Source organism: Falco rusticolus, chromosome 15 (assembly GCF_015220075.1).
Source record: "Falco rusticolus isolate bFalRus1 chromosome 15, bFalRus1.pri, whole genome shotgun sequence".
Taxonomy (NCBI): Eukaryota; Metazoa; Chordata; class Aves; order Falconiformes; family Falconidae; genus Falco; species Falco rusticolus.
In genome coordinates, this window is record NC_051201.1 from 3049841 (window position 1) to 3070832 (window position 20992).

General features: G+C 59.5%; 2 protein-coding genes across 2 annotated transcripts in view; one reads left to right on the forward strand and one right to left on the reverse strand.

Moving 5' to 3' along the window:
- GSE1 (Gse1 coiled-coil protein) overlaps window positions 1–11865 on the forward strand; it is a 99828-nt gene extending 87963 nt beyond the window's left edge. Inside the window, 15 exon segments of the mRNA XM_037409113.1 lie at window positions 1697–1896; window positions 3381–3559; window positions 3705–3902; window positions 4138–4329; window positions 4466–4788; window positions 5262–5586; window positions 6989–7448; window positions 7450–7570; window positions 8201–8313; window positions 8749–9019; window positions 9175–9282; window positions 9418–9789; window positions 10223–10501; window positions 10938–11041; window positions 11731–11865. Coding sequence (XP_037265010.1) covers window positions 1697–1896; window positions 3381–3559; window positions 3705–3902; window positions 4138–4329; window positions 4466–4788; window positions 5262–5586; window positions 6989–7448; window positions 7450–7570; window positions 8201–8313; window positions 8749–9019; window positions 9175–9282; window positions 9418–9789; window positions 10223–10501; window positions 10938–11041; window positions 11731–11865 — 3380 coding nt within the window.
- A 389-nt stretch (window positions 11866–12254) lies between these two features.
- Window positions 12255–19643, reverse strand: GINS2 (GINS complex subunit 2). Its single transcript, XM_037409114.1, has 6 exons — window positions 19474–19643; window positions 18272–18386; window positions 17277–17376; window positions 16084–16210; window positions 14089–15699; window positions 12255–12559 (listed from the first exon to the last, which is right to left on the reverse strand). The coding sequence occupies exons 1-5, from the start codon at window positions 19561–19563 to the stop codon at window positions 15574–15576; spliced, it is 558 nt and encodes a 185-aa protein (XP_037265011.1). The 5' UTR covers window positions 19564–19643; the 3' UTR covers window positions 12255–12559; window positions 14089–15573.
- Window positions 19644–20992: the final 1349 nt, after the last annotated feature.

Genomic DNA, 20992 nt, shown 5'->3' on the forward strand with positions numbered 1-20992 from the left:
TTAAAGCCACACAGCGAGAATTAAGGTTCTGAAGTAAGACTTTAGCTTCATTAATTGCCGGGCTCATTGTGATGGTATTGATTGTTAACGCTATCGCGTGGTGAGTAATGGCTTCCCAGCTCAGAGGGGATTAGGCTGCTAATTGTTGTTGGCCTTGCGCTGACAAGATAGACTTCAGTGGGTGTCAAATCCGTATCGGCGGCCTCCTTTGTCGCGGGCAGCCTTTCTCTTTCCCCCAGTCTTGCTGCTCTTGAAATGAAAGCAATTCGGAGCGACTCGGGAATAATTAATAAGGCAGGGCGGCCGGCAGTGGGCTGCTCCGCTTGGCCTCTCTGCTCCGCTGAGCATCCTTCCCGCTGCCTGGGGATGCCTGGGGATGCTCGCGCTTCCCTGCGGCATTCCTGGCCCCGCCGGCTCCTGGCTCCCTCCCGGTGTTACCCTGGTGCTGGGGGCGAGTGTGGTGAGGAGTACGTGGGACTTCTGGAGGGGGATGGAGATGAGTTGCTTGCAGGGCGAGAAGCTGCCTTGCACTCTCAGGGGAGCCAGCTTGTGTGCTGACAGGGCACGGAGCCAGCCTGTGCGCTCAAGGGAGCCGGCTTGCACACACGAAGGGCGAGGAGACACCTTGTACACTCAGGGGAGCTGGCTTGCATGCTTGCAGGGCTTGCACACGCAGAGGAGCCAAACTGCGTGTTTGCAGGGCAAGGAACCAGCTTGCACGCTCAGGGGAGCTGGCTTGCACACTCGGGGGAGACAAAGCCCCTCTGGGTGCCAGGCTCAGTACCAGAATGGGGAGCATCGCCACCTCTTGGCTAGCATCCTGCCGTCACCGTGGGCCACTCCTTGGTGACCTGTAGCTGGTCCTTGCCAGCATGTCAGAAGCCTTCTCTTGGCCCAGACTCCGGGCTGGTGGGAGCAGGGTTGTGGGGGGTAGAAGCCCCCCAAACTGCCTGGCTGGGGTTTAGGAGCAGTCAGTGTGCTGCAGAGCAGATGCCGGCGCCGTGTGCCCTAGTTAACGTTGAATTTGTATTTCTGCTCCAGCTCTGCTTTTCTACCCACATCGCACTCTCCGCTTTAATTCCATTTTTATTTTTCCCTTGGATACATCGCCAGCATCCCCAGAGTGGGTATAATTTAAAATACAGATGTATTATGCAAATAAAGCCAAAGCCTTGCCCAGGGGTTACAGGGAGACTCCTTTGTCCCAGTGTCTCCCGAGTGCCCCAGCTCATGCACGGCGACTTTGGCAGCTGGATTAAGGAGCCTGTGGGCTCGGCTTTGAGAAGTGGCCACCTGGGGCTGGCATCGCATCGGTGTCACTCACGCCAAGGCTGGCAGCGGGCAGGGCTCACCTGTGAAGGGCTTTACGGGAGGGGGGGTGGGCAGCAGGCAGTCCCTCTTAGATGGGAGCAAGAGGGTGCCTGTCATACCATGTGGGGCAAAGCCTTTTAGCACTGGAGGGAACCTCCTTTGGGACAGGGCTCCCTGGGACCTCCCAGGATGGGAGGATGGGGGTCCAGCCTCGGGGGCTGGAGGGATGCAGATGGCCCTGCCTGCATCCCCGTGCCCCATCGCTGGTCCCTGCAGCGGGGTGTCCCACTGGGGATGGCATGGGATGGCTTCAGCTTGTTCAGAGGGTGGTTTCAGCTGGGTAACAGCTGCCTTTTTCCCCACTTATTTTAATTTTTAATTTCAGGGTCCTCGATAAGCAGTGAGTCATCCCCGGTCTCCTCGCCAGCCACCAACCACAGCTCCCCTGCCAGCACGCCCAAGCGTGGCCCCATGGGCCCCATCATCGTGCCCCCAGGGGGGCACAGCGTGCCCAGCACACCACCCGTTGTCACCATTGCCCCCACGAAGACGGTCAACGGGGTCTGGAGGAGCGAGGGCAGACAGGTATGGCTGTGTCTGTGGGGTGCCCGGCCCCCCCCTAGGATGGGGGGTGTGGGGTGCCACGTGTGGCACTGATTGTGCCAACCGTGGTCCGAGGTTGCACTGCTCCCGAGGGAGCGGGAGCTGCCCCCTGTTTTGTCCCCTCTCCCCGCCATGTCCCTGGGTTGCTATCGTTGTCCCTGGGCTGCCATCCAGAGGGGAGCCAACGAAGAAGGGGAGGGGGAGCGGCTAATTAAGAAGCATCGTTAGTGGTTCTCTCCTGCACACGCTACAAGCAGATTCCCGGGGGGATTATGCCACTTGGAAAGACTAATTAAACCACAAAGCGGAGAGGCGATGGGAGGGGATGAGAAACACCGAGGGCGGGAGAGAAAAATAAATTGAACCATGATCCCCGAGTGCTCGGAGGGGTGCGTGGGGTGTCCGGGTGCTCCCCACCCCCACATCACCTCCTCCCCGGTGACCCCCGCAGCATGGGGGTTAACCGAGCGTGGGTTATTGTCTGGCAGAGCCGTGCTCGCAGCGTGACGCCCCGAGATGGGGAGGTAATTAGAGCAGAGGCTGGCACGCACAATAAGCCTTAATGCAGGCGGCAGAGGTGGCGGGGGGGATGCCCTTTGTGCCGGCCGTGGTGACCTTGGGACCATCCCCAATGGCTGGGGACCTGTGACCTACCCTGGAGGTTCTGGGGACTGGGAGGGGATGGGGAGGGGATGCAGGGTTGTGGGGAAGGGCTGCCACCATCCTCCTCCTATAGCTGCTAAATGGAGAAGATGCAATGAAAAATAATCATTTTTAAACCCAACCTTGCCTTGCCGGAGGTCCCCCCACTAACTGCTGGACCTCGTGTCACCGTGAGAGGTCCCCCCCTTGCCAGGGGATCCCTCCCCAGCCGGCGTGGGTGCCAGGAGGGAGCGATCTTCATCCCGGCACCGGGGATGAGGAGCTGATGGAAGGACGGCTGAGGCCCTGTGGTGGGGTGGGGGTGCTGATGCTGGCCTGGCTGCGGGGCGGGGGGGGATGCTGGGCTGCCCCCTGGTTTATGGCCGTTATCAAAGGCCTGCTGGATTTCCCCTGGCCACGTCTGTATCCTCCCCAGATGATTAATAGCTCTGGAGAACAAAGCGGCCCGTAAATCTCCAGGCAGGTAATGTGTGTCCTGCTGTCAGCACTGCCCTGGCTTCAGCACGCCCTCTCCAGCTGGTGCCCCCTCCGCTGGTGCCCCCCTGCACCCCCCACCCCACCCCACCCCCCCGGCCCCTCACACCCCTCCAGCCCTCATTGGACAGCTGGAATATGGGAGGATGCTCCAGCAGATGCATCCTCCCCTGGGTACTGGTGCCAGTCAGGGACCCTGTGGGCACACTGGGGACCCACTGGGTCACTCACTAGGACACTTGGGGTGGGGATGTAGCAGGGACCCCCCCCCACATCCCTGCCCCCCTGCCTGACGCCCAGCTTGGCATTTCTGCCTCTTTGCCTTCCAGCAAGAAGCAGGGTCGCGAGGCAGCAGCAGCGGTGGCCGCGAGCGCCTCATCTCAGAGCCCCCCCTTGCACAGGAGAAAGCAGGGGGGCCTGCCGTCCCCTCCCACCTCCTGGGGACACCCTACTCCTTTGGGCTGCCCCCCAGCTCCGTGGTCCAGGACTCCCGCTTCCCACCTCTCAAGTGAGTCTGTCAGCAATGGATGGGGGGGGGGTTGCAGGATGCAGGTGTCCCCTGCGGAGTCTGGTCCCACCAGGCATCTCTGTGGGGGAGTGACATCTCCCCAGGGGGACAGGGTGGGATGGTGACCATCTCCCTGCTCCCCCAGCCTGCAGCGGCCGGTCCACCACGTGGTGCCTCCCAGCGCTGTCACTGAGGATTACCTGCGCAGCTTCCGTCCCTACCACACCGCCGAGGACCTCCGCATGTCCTCCCTGCCACCCCTCGGCCTGGATCCGGCTGCCGCCGCCGCTTACTACCACCCCAGCTACCTGACGCATCACCCCTTCCCGCACCCTGCCTTCAGGTGGGCATCGGCCAGTGGCCTGGGTGTCCTCGGGGAATGCTGGAGGATGAGCCCGGGGGCTGGGGAGGTGGGAGCCTGCTGTGGTGCTGCACTGAGGGATTTTTGGGCTCTCCAAACCCCTTTCCCAGTAGAAGGCAGCCCCCATCCAGCCTGGGGTCACTCCCAGTGGGGAGGAATTGAGGGTTTCTTTCTCCCTCCGAGTGGTGCATCCTGCTGAGCATCCCTGTCTTCCCAGGATGGACGAGTCATACTGCCTGTCGGCGCTGCGGTCCCCCTTCTACCCGCTGCCGGCACCGGGCTCGCTGCCCCCCCTGCACCCCTCGGCCATGCACCTGCACCTCTCGGGGGTGCGGTACCCCCCCGAGCTCTCGCACTCCTCCCTCTCTGCCCTGCAGTCCGAGCGCATCTCCAGCCTCGCCGCTGAGAGGTACAGCGGGGATGATGGCCGGGGTGGGCAGCGGACAGGACTTTCCAGGGGATGCTAACAAACATCTGGGGGTTGTTTGGGGGTTGGTGGTTTGGTTTTTTTTTTGTTTTTTTTTTTTGGGGGGTTTTCTTTGCAGGCTGCAAATGGATGAGGAGCTGCGGCAGAGGGAGCGGGAGCGCGAGCGGGAGCGGGAGAAGGAGCGGGAGCGAGAAGCCGACCGGGAGCGGGAGAAGGAGCGTGAACGGGAGCGGGAACGCGAGAAGGAGCTGGAGCGAGAGCGGGAGAAGGAGCGGGAACGGGAGCTGGAGCGGCAGCGGGAGCGTGCCCGGGAGAAGGAGCTGAGCATGGTGAAAGCCATGGAAGGGCCCTTCCTCCCCGTGGCCGAGCTGCACGGGCTGCGGGGGCACCCAGCCGAGGAGCGGGGCAAGCCGGCAGAGCCGCTGGTGCCCAGCAGACCAGGTAACGTCCCCAGGCGTGACAGGTGGGGGGCTGCCACCCTCAGCACAGCTAGCCGTGGTCCCCTTTCCCCTCCAGATGGCAAAGCCGAGGGGGTTGGTGGCCCCGGGAGGTGGCCTGGGATGGAGCTGGGCTCGCCTGGCTGCCAGCTCGCTTTGCCAAAAGCCCAGCTGCCGTGGCTGTCGGAGAGGCGGCGCGGTGCCTGTGCCATCTGACTGGGTCCGGGGCGGCACTGTGCCCAGTGCCACGGCATGCCTGGCAGCTGGGCTGGCGGTGAGCGGGCAGCCCCCCCGCGCCACGTGGGCAGGGGACCTCCAGGCTCAGGCTGGTGGCTGCCCCACGGCTCTGGGTGCCTCCCGCCCACAGCGATGCTTGAGGGGGGGCACACACCCCAGAACACCCCGATAGCGAACAGCTGGCTGTGAGTGGCCCCCCCCTTTCTGTGCCCTGACTCCGGCACCCCCTTTCCAACCCAGAGAAACTCAAGGACTCGGTGCTTCCGACGCCAAAGCCCATCCAGCACCCACTGCACCAGCCACCAGCCTCCCACCACCCCGTGCCCAGCCTCATCCCCAACCACAACGTGTTCCCGCTGCCGGGGAGCAGCGCAGCCACGGCGTTGCTCATCCACCGCACCAACGAGGAGGAGAAGTGGCTGGCCCGGCAGCGCCGGCTGCGCCAGGAGAAGGAAGATCGGCAATCTCAAGTCTCGGAGTTCCGGCAACAAGTGCTGGAGCAGCACCTGGACATGGGGCGTGCCCCGAGCCAGCCCGAGCCCGAGCATCGGCCCGAGCACCCCAGGTAGGGATGTTGCCTGCCCCACTCCAGGGATGGAGCTTCCCCCTGAAACCAAGTTGTGTTTTCCCATGTTGCAGCCATCCCTGCTGTAATATCTATAGGGTTTTCCACTGTCTCCCTGTGGCTGTGCCTGCCCCATTAGCCGGCTCTGGCCCCCGCACTAGGTAGCCAGCATGCTGTAGCTGTGCCCCTCGCTCGTTGCACATCCCCGTGAGCAGAAGCCGCTGTGCTTGGCCGGCACCAGCAGGTCCCCATCACGCGGTGCCAGCCAGGCCGGCTGCGTTGGCAATGCCAGGCGTTGCCGGTGCCCGACATCTGCGCATCGGCAGGCGACGAGCCCAGGAGGTGGCTGGGGGCCAGCGGCGAGCAGCCAGGTGCTGCCCAGGCACCCGGCACTGCTAATTGCAGCTCCCCCCTGTGCAGCGGACCCAGGCGGTGGGATGCCCTGTGTTGGGGGGGAAGCATCTGCCCCAAACCCAGGCACTTTTTGTGGGGAGCAGGGGAGCGTGCCTGCACCCCCTGATTGACAGGGCCTTGCTCGTCCCCGTTGCTGAGTGCTTAAGCAGTGCAGGCTCATCCAGCCAGCTCTGCTGCTGGCTCCCTTTGTTATTTTTGGGTATCCAGGGGATTAGCACAGCTCATCAAGGATAATAAGCAGCGGATTGTGGGGTGGCACAAAGGCGAGTGTCTGCCGCAGTCTCCCTTCCCCATCCGTTCGTTCCTCCCACCCCAAACCAGAGAGGAGAGAGCAAGGTCACCCGGAACACCTGCAGCTGGGGGATACCCATCCTCATCCTCACCCCCACCCCGGGGCTGCCCACATGCAGTGGGGAGAGGGACCGATCCCCAGCAAGGCAGGCGGTGCTTCCCACCGGTGGGGACGCGGTGCCGGGGTGGTGATGGCAACACAGGGCTGAACTTGCTGCTCTGTGCACAGAGGTCTGGGGCACCGGAGCGGAAAAGCGTTAAATGCACAGCTTGGGCGCATGAAATATTTATCCCACTAACGGGCTGGCGCTGTCCCCGGCTGTTGGAGGAGGATTGCACCGGGGCACTGCCCTTGCTGCTGGGGGAGCAGGGTTGTGCCAGGGCTGGTGGTTCTCTTGTCCCCATGACGGGCAGCTGGGGGGGGGTGGGGGTTGAGCCTGGAGTCCCCTGCCTGGTGCCCCAGGGATGCAGCCACATCCCTGCTCAGCCTACCCGGGAGCAGGCTTAACTCTGTCCGCTGTCCTTCAGGGCAGTGGCACAGGAGGGGATGGCTGTGGCAGCCCCACATACGCAAACCCCGCCAGGTGGCCCTAACCCCTGCATTTCTCCCTCAAAAGCAGCTCAGTGCCAGGGTGCAGCCGGCTCTCTGGCATCAGTGCTGGCCCCTCACCTCTCCGGTCCTCTCCTTTCCCCTCAGGTCAGGATCGAACCGCCACGAGCCGAGTGTCCGGGAACCGGGTCAGCACTTCGGCGGCCCCCCACCACTCATCTCCCCCAAGCCCCAGCACCACCCTGTCGCCACATCCCTCTGGAACCCTGTCTCGCTGATGGAGAGCACCCCCGAGCCCCCCCGGCGCCTCCCTGAGCCCCACGCCCTCCATGGCCACCCAGCCCCCTTCGAGCCCAGCCGTCAGGGCATCCCACTGGTGAAGGTGGAGAGGGTATTCTGCCCTGAGAAGCTGGAGGAGGGACCGAGGAAGAGGGATGCTCTGGAGAAATACCCACCAGGACGGGAGCCCGGTGCCCCAGAGCATGGGGGCTTCACCCACACCCCCTTCCTAACTGAGCTGGAGAAGTCCACGCAGAGCATCCTGAGCCAGCAAAGACCCCCAGCCGCCCCCTTCACCGAGGCCACCAAGCCCAGCTCCCCATACCGACCCCCCCCCACCCCGTGCGCAGGACCCCATGTACATCTACGACGAGTTCGTGCAGCAGCACCGCAGGCTGGTCAGCAAACTCGACCTGGAGGAGCGGCGGCGGCGGGAGGCCCGTGAGAAAGGTGAGGTGCTGGGTTTGCACCGTGCTGGGGACCCCCCCTGCCCCGGCACTGGGACCTGGTGGTGGGTGGGGGCAGCCGGCGAGTCTCCTGGGGATGCCGGCAGCCTGCAATGCAAATGCTCCCGCAAGCTGAGCGGCTCGGTAAATCCTCTGCTCTAGACATGCCCAATTAATAAATGATGAACTGAGGCTAATAAGCGGCCTTTAAATATTAATGGGACTCTGCGAGCATGGATAAGAACAGCAGTGAGGAGACGGAGCGCTTTGGGGGGGGGGGGGGGCGGGGCAGGCATTGCCATACCCCCTCCAGCAGGGCTGGGGGCTCAGCCGCAGCCTCCCCAGAGCCATGCCCCATTAACCCGCCTGCCGAGCCCCTGCCACCTGGCCCAGAGCAATGCTGAGCGGGGACCCGGGGGTGGGCGATGCCCTCCAGGGTCCCACAGCTGGTGGAGGGGGGCCGGGCTCTGTTGGGTTACACCCCCTGCCCTGCTGGGACCCACACTGGACCCCCACTGCTCCTCCCGCAGTATCCTGCCTCGTTGCACTGGCACCCTGCTGCATCTGTCCCCAGCGGGGTCCCAGCAGGTCCCCATGGTCTCCCCAGTCTCACACCAGCTCTCCCCATCCCCAGGTTACTACTACGACCTGGACGACTCCTGCGACGACAGCGATGAGGAGGAGGTGCGGGCCCATCTGCGCTGCGTGGCCGAGCAGCCCCCGCTGAAGCTGGACACATCCTCTGAGGTACTGCTGTCCCTTGCTGTCCCCTGTCCCCTCTGTCCCCCAGGGGAGCAGCCCCTCCTCAGGCACCAGGTCCCTGCGCTGCGGTGCAACCACAATCCCCAGCTGGCTGCAGAGGCACCAGGGGTTTAGGGATGGGGGTGGGAATGGAGATGGGGACAGGAATGGGGTTTGGGATGGGGGTAAGGGCGGCGATTGGGAGGAGGATGGGGACAGGGATGGAGATGGGGATTGGGCTGAGGATGGGGGTGGAGATCAGGATGAAGATGAGGATGGGGATGGAGATACAGGGATAGGGATGGAGACCAGGATGGGGATGGGGATGAGGATGGAGATGTGGAGAAGGGGGATGGGGTGGGGTTTGGGATGAGGATGGAGATGGGGATGGAAACTAGGTCCAGGGGTCACCCTGCTCTGCTCTCCCCCTCGGTGCCCCAGAAGCTGGAGTTCCTGCAGCTCTTCGGCCTCACCACGCAGCAGCAGAAGGAGGAATTGCTGAGCCAGAAACGGCGCAAACGCCGGCGGATGCTGCGGGAGAGGAGCCCCTCGCCACCAACGGTGCAGAGCAAGCGCCGCACGCCCTCCCCACGCCTCCCACTCTCCACCCGGTACAGCCCTGACGAGATGAACAACAGTCCCAACTTCGAGGAGAAGAAGCGCTTCCTCACCATCTTCAACCTCACACACATCAGTGCTGAGAAGAGGAAAGGTAACAGCCATGCCCCGCGCACGCTTTGGCCCGGCCCTGGCTTAGGGGATCCCCACTGCCTGGTTTGGGGGGTGCCACGGAGGGGTGCTGTCTGGGGCCGTGAGCTTGCTCTGCTGAGCAGAGGCTACACTAAACCTCAGCTTCCCATGCTGCAGACAAGGAGAAGCTGGTGGAGATGCTCCAGGCCATGAAGCAGAAGACCACGCCGGCCGCCGTGGTGGTGAAGAGCTCCCCGCGGGACAGCCCCAGTGGCCACACCACTGGTAAGCATGCCTCATCCTTCCCTGGCTCTCGGCTGGCCGGGAGCATCCCCTGCCCGGCGGGATGGGGGGCTCAGCTTTGCCTTGCGGGGGGCACGCAGCCCCGACTGCAGCTGACTGCTCCTCCTGTGCCCAAAGAGCCGCCGGTGCCGCCACTCCTGCTGGATCCAGATAAACCCGTGGGCATCGCTGTCTCCGTGCCAGAGGTGCAGAAGACGGTGGAACCCGGCAGGTTAGACCAGCTGAGACCCCAGGAGCTGCCGAGGGCTAAAGAATTGGCCACCGTGCCGGCAGAGAAGCCCCGGCTGAGCGATGGGCACCCTGGGAAGAAGGCACTGAGCATCCTCAGCTACGTCAGGGGTCCCCTCCCCAAGGACATCCCAGTGCCACTGTCTCACAGCATGAATGGCAAGAGCAAGCCCTGGGAGCCCTTCATTGCCGAGGAATTCGCCCACCAGTTCCACGAGTCGGTGCTGCAGTCCACCCAGAAGGCGTTGCAGAAGCACAAAGGTAACGGCAGGGATGCGGGAAGCAGGCTGGGTACCACTGGGCTAGCATCCCTGTGGGATAGGAGACCCCTTTGTCCCCCAGCTGGGGTCTGGCACCGCTGAGGGTGCAAAATTCACTGGCAACCTTGTTGCTGGAGCATCCCAGCTTATCGGTAAAGCTAAAAGTAAGGTGCTGGGATAATACAGCTCTGTTCCCCCCAGCTCATTTCAGTGAGTGAGGAAAATAAAGTTACTCCAGTGGGCAGGGGATGAAGAAAACCCACAGAAGATGCTGCAGCCCCCCAAAAAGGGCCCAGAGGTGGGAGGAGATTAATACCTTGAGGGGAGCATCTTTCTTGATGCAGTCTCGGGGAGGGTAGCATTAGGGTGGGGTATGCAGGGAGCAGGCGGGGGGCACGGGGAGTGGGCAGGGGGCTGATGCTTGGTGCCTGCAGGGGGGACGACAGCGTTGACGGCAGAGCAGAACCACAAGCTTGATGCCTCCATCCACTACAACATCCCTGAGCTGCAGGCGACCAGCCGCCTGGCCGCCCCCCCGCACAACGGCACAGCTGAGGGGCCACTGCCCCACCGGGCGCTGCCCCCACTGCCCCACGACTCGGCCTCTGAGGAAGAGGAAGAGGAGGAGGAGGAGGAAGAAGAGGAAGAGTACCCCAGGCCCAAGTGGCAAGGGATTGAGGCAATTTTTGAAGCTTACCAGGAACATATAGAAGGTAGGGGGTGGTGTGGTGGTGGGTGTGTAGGGCAGGGGTAGGGAGGGTAAACCCCCACTTCGTGCCTCAGTTTCCCTGGGTGAAACCACTCCGTTCCCTAGCCAGGCATCTCCAGCTCCTGCTGGGACAGGCTGGGGAAGCACCGGTGGCTCCCCAGAACTGCAGGAGCAGCACAAAAGCAACAGGCACTGGTGAAAATGGATATATAAGTGAAAAATTCATGTATTCACAGCTGCCCAAAGCCCTCCCAGCGGGAGGAACCTCGCAGGTTCCTCGCGGGCAGCGCAGGGGATATGCAGGGATGCTGGAGGTGATGGCTGCTGGCTGGGCAGAGCCTTGTGCCGGGCTGGCATCCTCCGCAGTGACATGCCGGTGCTCGGGCACGGTCCTGCACCGGAGGAGCCGGTGCTCAGCCCCTCTCCTCTGGGCCTTACAGAACAAAACCTGGAGCGCCAAGTGCTGCAGACCCAGTGCCGGCGGCTGGAGGCCCAGCACTACAGCCTGAGCCTGACGGCAGAGCAGCTTTCGCACAGCATGGCGGTGAGTACCGGGCACCCTGTCCGCCTCTAGCGCACCCGTCCCTTGCAGTGCCCCGGCCCTCTGCAATACCTGTGCTGTGTCCCATCCTCCTGCAGTACCGGTCCCTTGCAGTGTCCCCTCCCCCTCCCTTGCAGTGCCCCGTTCTCCTGCAATATCCAGCCCTTACAGTGTCCCATCTTCCTGCAGTACCAGTCCCTTGCAGCGCCCCGTTCTCCTGCACTGTCCATCCCTTGCAGTGTCCCCTCCCCCTCCCTTGCAGCACCCTGTTCTCCTGCACTGTCCATCCCTTGCAGTGTCCCCTCCCCCTCCCTTGCAGTGCCCCGTTCTCCTGCAATATCCATCCCTTAGAGTGTCCCATCTTCCTGCAGTACCAGTCCCTTGCAGCGCCCCGTTCTCCTGCACTGTCCATCCCTTGCAGTGTCCCCTCCCCCTCCCTTGCAGCGCCCCGTTCTCCTGCACTGTCCATCCCTTGCAGTGTCCCATCCTCCTGCAGTACCAGTCCCTTGCAGTGTCCCCTCCCTGTCCCTTCCAGTGCCCCCCACCCTATGCCACCGCACAGGCACCCCACATCCCCCGTGGGCCACCCAGGCGAGCCCAGCACCCCAGGAGGGATCCCACCCCTGCACCCCTGGCCTGGTGGCTGCCCCGCTGCCTGCCCTGACTGTCTTCTCCCCCTCGGCTGCCTGCAGGAATTAAGGACCCAGAAGCAGAAGATGGTCTCGGAGCGTGAGCGCCTGCAAGCCGAGCTGGATCACCTGCGGAAGTGCCTTGCCTTGCCTGCAATGCAGTGGTCTAGGGGTTATTTCAAGGGGTATCCCAGGTGACGCTCCTTGGGCTAGGCCGAACATATAGTCTAGAAATAATAATCTATTTTATTACCTTGAATATTTAATATTTTTCACTGGGAGGTTTGAAGCTAAAAAAATAAAATTAAAAAAAAAAAAAAAAACAAAAACCAACAACAAAAACGGAGAATGTGCCATGCATGAAGCAAAGGAGCACGGGAGCCGGGAGGGGAGCCCACCTGACCGGCGAGCAGCCCCCATCCCATCCCCTCCCACCCCCCACTGGCTGCTGGCCCTCTGCAAGCAACCGCCAGCCCGGCTCAGGCTCTCCTCCCGGGGGCAGGGTGCTGCGGCCCCCCTCCACCCACCCACACTTTATAATGCTCATTTTTTGTTGGGTTTATTTTTTTTATTATTTTTGGGGGGGGGGTTGGTTTTTTTTTTTTGTTTTGGTTTTTTTAATTACAATTAAAGACTCCACCAACACTAAAGCCGGAGGAGCCCTGTGGGGCTGGGTGCAGGATGGCTGGCCAGCAGCGGCCGAGCCCCCCTGCCATGGCACTGGGAGCCTTCCCTCCACCCCCCGGGGCTTTCCACTGGAAATGCACTTCGCTATAAAACAATAAAGTCAATAAACTGGTTGAAGGTACCTTTTTGTTCCTGTTTGGGGGTAAGGGGCAGAGACGCGCTGGTGGTGGGCCCCAGTGGGGGTACCTTGTCAGAGCCATTCACCCTGGTTTTGCAATTTAAAAGTAAAAAAAAAAAAAGGTGCTTCAGCCTTGTATTGTGTATATATATTAAAAAAAGGAAAAGTTTTGTATGTTTTTATTACTTTAATTATTGTTATAAAAAGCTTGCCTTTTTTTTAATATGTTTCTGCTTTTTTTTTTGCTTTTTTTTTTCCCCTTCCCCCCCCCCCCCTTCTGCCTCCCTCTTATTTTCTTTTTTTTGGCAAAAGGATTAAGTTGCTTTTAGTGTTTGTACTGCTGCTGGTCAGGACAGAAAAGATATTGTTTTAGAAGAATTTTAAAACAGGGAAAATAAATCCCCTTTTCCAGTGGGGCAGGTGCTGTCCTACCACCAGCCCCTTGGGAACCTGGAGCTGAGCCCTTCCACCACCCTCCTCCTCCTGGGGTTTGGGTTTGGTTTGGTTTTTTTTTTTACCCTTTTTGGTTTTTTTGTTTCTGGACCTTTTTCTGGCCCATCTGGGCAGCTGTGGGTGTCACAGTGCCGGGTGGTTTCTCAGCCTTGTGTGGGCTCCCATCTGCCAAATTAAAAATACAACGCAATTGCGCCGAGAGGGCTGGAGGGTTTGGGGATGGGTGGCGCTGGGGGGTCCTTGTCATGTCCCCCCCAAAACACCAAGACAATCAGAGTGGTGCTAAGGCAGTTGGGGCAGGGGTAGCCGGGCTTTGCCCGTGGGGTTGGGGTTGGTGGCACCACAGGGCCAAGCCAGGTCAAGCTCTCCCTGCCCATCCCGGTGCCCGCCGGTGGGCAGGGGCTGCCTGAGGCTCGCTGCCGGCAGTGCCGCAGTGAAGCACGATGGCAGCGCCGGGCCAGGGTGGCAGGTTCAGGCTTGGTGCCACAAGGTGCCATTTTTAGCCACTTTGTAATCATTGTGTGCCCCAACTCCCCAGGGAGGTTTTGTATTTTTTTGTTATTATTATTTTTACAATTATTTATTATTTTTTTTTAATTCACCACAAGACAAGCTCACGTCTATGGGAAAAGGTGACCTCTGCTTTCTGCTTTAAATTCCCTTGTTGCACTCTCAAAGAAAGCATTAACACCCCCCCCCCCCCCCCACCAGCTCCCCAGTCTCCCATTGGCTTCACCAAAAAAAAAGCTGTGCAAGATTAAAAAGCAAAATGCCCTTGTGACAGAAATTAGTTTAATCTTTTTTAAATCCCCAATTGCATCGCCAGCCTCTGGCCTAGCCGCTGCCAACTCCAGGCTTCACAATGAATTTTAACACGGCAAAATATGCTTGCTGCTCGTCTCGCTTTTTCCCTTCCCGTGTGCTGGGGTTGGGGGCGGGGGGGGGAAGAAGCCAGGGCTAGAAAATCAGCGGCAATTTATCCCTTGCCGCCACCGTGCCGTGATGAGGCTGCGGGTAGGAGCCTGGCTGGGATGTAGCCTTGCTTCGTAGCAGCTCCTGTGCTGAGACTTTCCCCCCTCACCAGCCCATAATCATGTTTTTTGGACCAATTTCTCAGCATTATTCCCCCCGAGGCCATGGCAAGCAGTTGTGTCTGTACGTACCCCATGCAGAATTGCTGGAGCAGCTGCGCCAGAGCCTGGGAGGGCTGCGAGGAGGGGAAGGAAGGCAGAGCCTGCTGGGGGCAGTTTAGATGCTGTGAAAGAAAACAAAACAAAACAAAAAACCCAAAAAGGAGAAAAAAAAAAAAAAAACCCAAACCCTAAACATGTTCTAAGTGTACTTGTTTGAATTAATTGTAATGTAATATATTATTTGTTGAATGTAGTAATTAGGTATTTATGAATATATTGCTGTAATTTCTGAAAACATCCAAAAAAAATAAACTCTTCCACAATGACGGCAAAGGATTCTTTCTCCCCCACTGGCGATGGGAAGTCAGCCCTGCTCCAAGCATCCCCCAGCCTCACCGCGAGCAGCTCCTGCCACTGCCACCTTGTCAGAGCCCTTTGGTCGCAGCCCTGGCCGCTGCAGGCAGTGCTGAGGGAAGCAGCGAGGCAGGCAGGGCACAGATGGCAGGCAGGAGCTGCACGGAGGCTGGCCCAGATGCTCGGGGAAGGGCACCGCTCGCGGCTTGCCGCCGTTGGGTTTGAGCCGGCATTTCCCCCTCGCCCGTAATAATTACGTCTGCCATCAACGCAGCCCGACGCCGGCGAGGATCCTGCCCTTGCCTGTCGGTCTGCCGCAGGAGAACGGGGCTGGAGCCAAAGGAGGAGAGCTGCGGGTTTTTCCAAGCATTGTTTAACCCACGTATGCTTGATGCACAGCGTGCGACAGAACAGGGTGACTAATTTGATGCCATTCACTCAGCTGCAATTTTAAAAAAACTACTTTATTTTTTATACACACAGTTTCAGATTTAAATATTTAAAAAAAAAAAAAAAAAAGTCAGACATATGATATTACAAGACAGCCTGGCTTTGGAGAGGGAAAATAATTTCCTTTTGTCCTTCTCCAAAGAGCAGATGGATCTGCTTCCCAGCTGATCTCCCCAGCAGAGTAGCAGACACCTCTCATTGCCAGCACATCTTCCCCCTTTTCAAGGCTCTGAGAAAATTCATGGCGAAGCACCGCCTAGAAATTTATTGCTTTCAAGCCAGTGTGTGGCCTGTGCTGCCCTCAGAAGTTCCCTCTATGAAGTACACCCACACTCTCCAGGGTGGAGAGATTTGCCTGACATCATTAGACAGCAGCCTAGTGCTGGCAAGCCACCACCTGCAGCAAGCAGATCTCCGAATCCAAGAGAGAGGCCCACCTCTGCAAAGAGGGAGCACATAGGAGCTGCCGTACAGGGATGCTCCTGGGCCACTGGCAGCTCTGGAGCGGTTCCCAGCCGCCTGCTCCCTCCCCTGCCTGCACACACACCGAAAGGGAACCACAGCCCGTGTGCCGAGGAGGGGCTGCAGGCTTGGGTGGCTTCAGGAGATCTGCGCAGGGAGGTGGAAGCTGGCCAGATGGAGGTGAGGAGGGAGCCTGCTCCTTTCCACTGCCCTCTCCTCAGAGGTTTGGGGGCCGGCCTGGCTAGTACCTCAGAAATCCTGGGACTGAGCACTCTCACCAGGCTGAAGGTTAGTCCGGAGCTTGTACATGTGATCTAAGGCTTGAGTAAGGAAAGTCCCGGTTGTGTTGATCTCCATCAAGGTTAAGTTATCTAGCTAAAAGAGAAAATAACAGAATGTGGGGAAACAGCCCTGTTGCAGTGGAGGACAAGGAACTCTGAAAGCAGCTCTGCAGCCCGCACTTTTCCTTCGGTGACACCCCAAGGGACTGGCCCAGCTGCCACCCCCAGTCAAGAGAAGCACACGAGCAACAAGAGCGCTATTTCCATAAGGCACGGGGAGCTGCAACCAGCCCATAAAGCAAGGTTTCAGCATATGGCTTTAGATCCCAACTGACATACCCACAACCCAGGAAAAACATGCCCCAACCAGCATTTTCACGAGCAGCTCTCATCAGTCACAAGCCCACACAATCGCACGGCATCTGGAATCCTCCCAGCACGGAGCTGGCAAACCTCGCCCCGCGCGTCCCCGCCGCACCTTGGCGTGAGCTTCCTGCTGCCTGACGAAGCTGTCCGCAGACAGCCGCAGCTTGGCCACCCGGGTGTCCCAGGTATCCTTCACCAGTGTTCGAATCTCATCGGCTTTGGGGATGTTGTCTGAGGCACTGGAGGAGGAGAGGATCAGAACAGGCTGTGAGGGACTCGTACGTTATGTCACCGGTGTAAGTAATGTTGGCAGTTCTTCAGCCCTCCGAGGCATAAGCAGAACAGTTTGCTATAGAGAAAAAAACCTGCAACTCAACATTAAAATCCAGCCTGGTACTTCTGCTGCTGGGATTTCTGGGATAGTTTATTTACCCAGGAATGCTCAGCTCTGATGCAGCATCTGGTTCTCACTAGAATCCTTCTGCTCTTTAATTGCCCAGCTGGTACGAGGTACACGGAGGGCCAATAACCCGGCCAAACTCACAGGCAGCCAGGGAATTGAAAGGACTCGGCTGCGATTAGAGCCCCGGCTCTGTGCTCTCGTGGCTCTATCAGAGTATTAAGTTGAAAGGACTGTACGAGCTGTGCCACATCCTCCCATTAAGGCAATTCAGCGCTGCCATAAGGACCTCGAGAGATCAGATCAATTCACATGGACAGAGCTGTCAGGGTTATTCTAGCGTGAGGGAAGGAGCCGCACGCCAAGAGCGTCATCTCCAGAGGAAAAGCCAGTGCTTAAATGACCACCCCGCCGTAATAGAGGGCTTAAAGTCAGAAGAGCCTGCACTAGGAAAAATACCAGCCAGCACATTTTACAAGTGAAATGCCTCAGCAGGCAGGAGTTCAGACTCGGAATATCCCCGGTCTCCTGCTTCTCAGGCCGAGGAAAGAGGAGCTTTCCTCCTGAAGGAGAGCCAAGGAAGAAGCCTGGAGGGTTCAGGCTGCTGAACAGATTGCAGGCATGGAACGTGTTGCCGATCCTCAAGGCCTCTACGCTTAGCTGCCGCTCAATAAAGCGGCACAGCCCCAATTATCAGGCCACAGAACAAGCAATCCCCAAGTTACTGAAATGCAAAGTTACCATGAGAAAACTGCTGCAATGAGATCTTGGCACGCTGTGAAATAAACCTCCATTAACTCTCACTTTCCCACCGCCCTCTGGGTTTGCTGCCAACGAAAGCTTGAAAAATTGTCTATGCCAGTATGTACTCGGGCGGAAACTGTTACAATACATTTCCTACTTACTAGTTTAACAGCAGCTTTGTGAGTTCCATATAATAAGGACTGGGCATCGGAGTGAAGGTGTCCTCTTTACGTTCCTGGTCCCGGATTTCCTCCAGTTTTTCTAAAATACAACCAGGAATGGTCAGGCATTGCCAGACTTTGAATGCCCTAGGCACATTTTTAGCCCCCAGGAAAACCCACGTGCTGTTTCTGTAGGACCGACTCTGTGTTCAAGCTGGAACCAACATGCAGACAGTAAAAGGCTTCTGTAACAAAGCACACAAGGATGCTAACAGGGACATTGAAGCCACACAGCACACCATGCTGGGAGGCTGGATCCACACCAGTTTGACCCCCAAACTCATCACCTGTTGGGAGATGTTCCATTCACCAACAAAGCACTTGCTCTAATCAGTGTTTGTGCCCTTGAATGAATAAAGCAGGACTGCTTGGTGCACCTTCCCTCTTACTGCAGCTCCACCGTTTACCTTCTCTTTCCCAGCTTCCCTCGAGATGACAAAAGGGAGGGTGCCACGATTCTCACTTTTTAGAGAGTGAGACGACTTCCCATTTCCAATGCCCTTGAGGAAAATTATTTCATGGAGTGAATGAACTGGTGATTAACATACATATATGCTCTCCAAGGTTTCCCTCCTCACAGAGTGTCATCCAAGGTCCCCAGAGCTCTTTCTGAGCAAGTCTTGCGAGAGATGCAAGTGCTGCTCAGAAAACCAGTGACTACTGCTGGAGATGAGCGTCAGGGCTGGGGATTCAATCTAACCCTTGTTCTTCCTCCTCATCAGAGGAACAGAAGTTAAATACCTGACTTAACTGGAAAGATTACATCTCCTGTAAATATAAAGCACTCCAGTGGTGGAACATTAGATCCTTCTCTCAGAGTTACCTTGTGTTTGTCGAATTAAGCTTCCTGCTAATGCTGAAAACCAGAGATTTTTTGTTAACTTCATGTTTCTGCTGCACCAACTGAAGCCCAGGGCTGAAGCCACCATCCTTACCAACATCCATCCATTCTGGAGGAATGAGCCGACACTTCTGCCTCTGCTTCAGATTAATGGCCAACCAGACAGGCACTTCCACCGGCAAGCCAGGATTGAAAGGACCCAGATCTCCCTGGAAGATGAATTGAAGATGAAAGTAAGGCAGCAGTGAGGGCTTGGACACTGCAGAATTTGTCTGCTAATTTGGCCTTGGCCATCTCTAGAGAGCATAGGTTTCCAGAGGATTCTGAAAGCCCGAGTCAAATAGCTTCTGAATTTGCTCCTCTCGCTTCCCATAATTCTTGCTCTCAGACTTTTCCTCCTCTCCCTTGAGAAGTAATAACTAACGTTTCCAGTGCATTTTCTATTTCAAAGCATTTCACAGAAGTTATAGTCAGAAATTACATCTGTCTTGGAAATGCAACCCCCTGGGCTCAGACTGAGGTGTTTTCAGAGGCGGGTGGCAGTGAGCACAGCATGCACCACCAGCACATTTCATGTGGACACCAACACCAACACCAGATCCAGACCCCCCTCGGCTGGTGGCTCAGCACTCAGGGCAGCCGGTCACCCCTGCCAGCCCCCAGCCAAGGCCCAGGTGCCAGGGGCTGCGCCACCCACTGCAAAAGCACCGGAGATGTGGGGGACAGCACTGCCCCCTCCCAAACCACCGGGGGGCTGCCCTGCCTCCTGTCCCAACCTGCTTCCCCCCTCCGCCCCATCGCTGCCCCTGTCCCCCTTTAATCCCTCCATCCCCATCACACCTGACCCCCAATCCCTCCAGCTCCTTCCCCATGCCCCACATCCCCTATTACCTGCCCCCAATCCCCACAGCCCCTGTCCCCTGATGACCCCAGCTCCGGTCCCTCAATCCCAATCCCCTCGGCCCAATCCCCCACACCTAATCCCTCCTGCCCCCAAGGCCTGTCCATAAACCCCCACAGACCCTGATCTCAATCTCCCTGAGCTCTATCCCCCAAGTCCCCGTCCCCAGCCCCCGCCCCGGCCCTGCCCTCCAGGCCCTGTCCCCCAAGTCCCTACCCCCAGTCCCAGCCGGGCCCTGTCCCCAAGCCCCCCCCCCCCGCCCTGTCCCCAAGCCCCCCCACGCCCTGTCCCCAGGCCCCTGTCCCCAGGCCCTGAGGTCTGCCCCCATGCTCCCCCTAAGCCTCTGTCCCCGGGATCCTCCCCCAGGCCTGTCCCCACCCCCCGGCCCCGCCGACCCCGATGAGATGGATCCGGTCGAGGCTGAAGTTGGGCACGATCGTCACCAGCTCCTTCTCGGCCAGGAACTCCACCTCGGCCGGCTCCATGGCGGCCGCGACCGGGGAGCCTGGGTCGGCCCCGAACCGGCCCCAAACGAGCCCGGCGCCGCCGTGCGCCCGCCCTCGCGATTGGCTGGGCCGCGAAGAGGACCCGCCCACAGCGGCCCGCCTCCCGCCGTTTTGGCGGTCTCCGCGTGGGGCGGGGCCTGGAGCAGCTCGGAGTACGCTGATTGGTTTTTCGCGAACGACGCTGGTCGGCCATTGGTCATCATTGCGCACCCCTTTCTGATTGGCTGTTCTACTCGCGCCGCGCTCCGTCTCCGGCCCCGCGGCCGGGCCCTGCTGGGGGAGGTCTGGGTCAGCCGCAGAGGGACCAATCCCAGTGCGCCCCGGGGGGCTCTCGGCCAATCAGCGCTCCGCACTTGTTGCCGGGGCGCCGCGGGGGCAAAAGCGCCCCCTCCCATCCCTTCACCCTCTGCGCATGTGCGCCGCACCCGCCGCTGGCGCCCCCTGGCGGCCGGGAGCGGCAGCGCCCCGCGGGGACTCGCGTGGGGCTCCCTCCACCGTGGGTGCGTGTCCCCGGGGCCCGGGGTGCCCCCCCCGCCCTGCCTGAGCATCCTCACGCCTGCGCACATGTCCCTGGGCAGCCAGCCAAGTTCAGGGGCCTGCCATCACCCACCGTCCTTTCCCTCCACTCATCAGCCCACCCACTCATCCACTCGTCCATCCCTCACCCATGCCCTTATCCACCCACCAATGCCTCCATCCCTCCACTCACCGATCTAGTCACCCACCCACCCATCTAGGCCTCCACTCATTCTCCATCCGCTCATCCATGCTTTAGAGCAGCAATCAGCCCTCCTCTTACTGTTTGTCCATGTGCCACATCCTCCCTCCCTCCCTCCATCATTTAATTTCATACCTACCTCCCTCCATCCATCCCCCCATCCATCCCTCCTTCCCTTCATCTCTCTCTCCCTCCCTCTTTCCCTCCATCCCTTCCTCTCTCTATCCCTCCCTCAGTCCCTCCATCCCTCCCTCTATCCCTTCATCCCTCCCTCCCTCTCTCCCTCCATCACTTCATTCTTCCCTCCCTCTCTCCACCTGCTCACATCCAGCCCAGCCAAGCGGCTGAAGCCACCAGCGCCAGCTGCCCCGGGTGATTCAGGGGGGCTGCAGCCTGCCTTGCAGGTCACCATGGAAACAGACCCCCCCCAGGTGATGCCAGCTCTCCCCAGCGCCCCCCCCCCCCCCCCCGCCAGCCACCTTGGGCTCAGCCCCAGGGCACCCATGGGAGTTACCCCCATCCTTGGGGTGAGGATTGTCCTAGGGCTGTCCCTGGACCTGAGTAGGGGGGCCAAGCCTCGGGGACCCTCTGACCACCTCCCATGGGGTCTGCAGGAGGAGGGTACCCTGTCCCCCCATCCGTTAGCCACACAGCCCCCGTGGTGCCGCCAGCACGTGCCGCAGCTCTGCC

Bases quoted from the DNA above. Each gene is read 5' to 3' on its own strand.
- GINS2 (XM_037409114.1), bottom strand. From the start codon at position 19,563: ATGGAGCCGGCCGAGGTGGAGTTCCTGGCCGAGAAGGAGCTGGTGACG. The intron at 16,211-17,276 runs GTAAGTAGGAAA...CTCCTCCTCCAG, and splicing joins ACAAAGCTGCTGTTAAACTA to TGCCTCAGACAACATCCCCA. The intron at 15,700-16,083 runs GTGCGGCGGGGA...TTTCTCTTTTAG, and splicing joins AGCAGGAAGCTCACGCCAAG to CTAGATAACTTAACCTTGAT.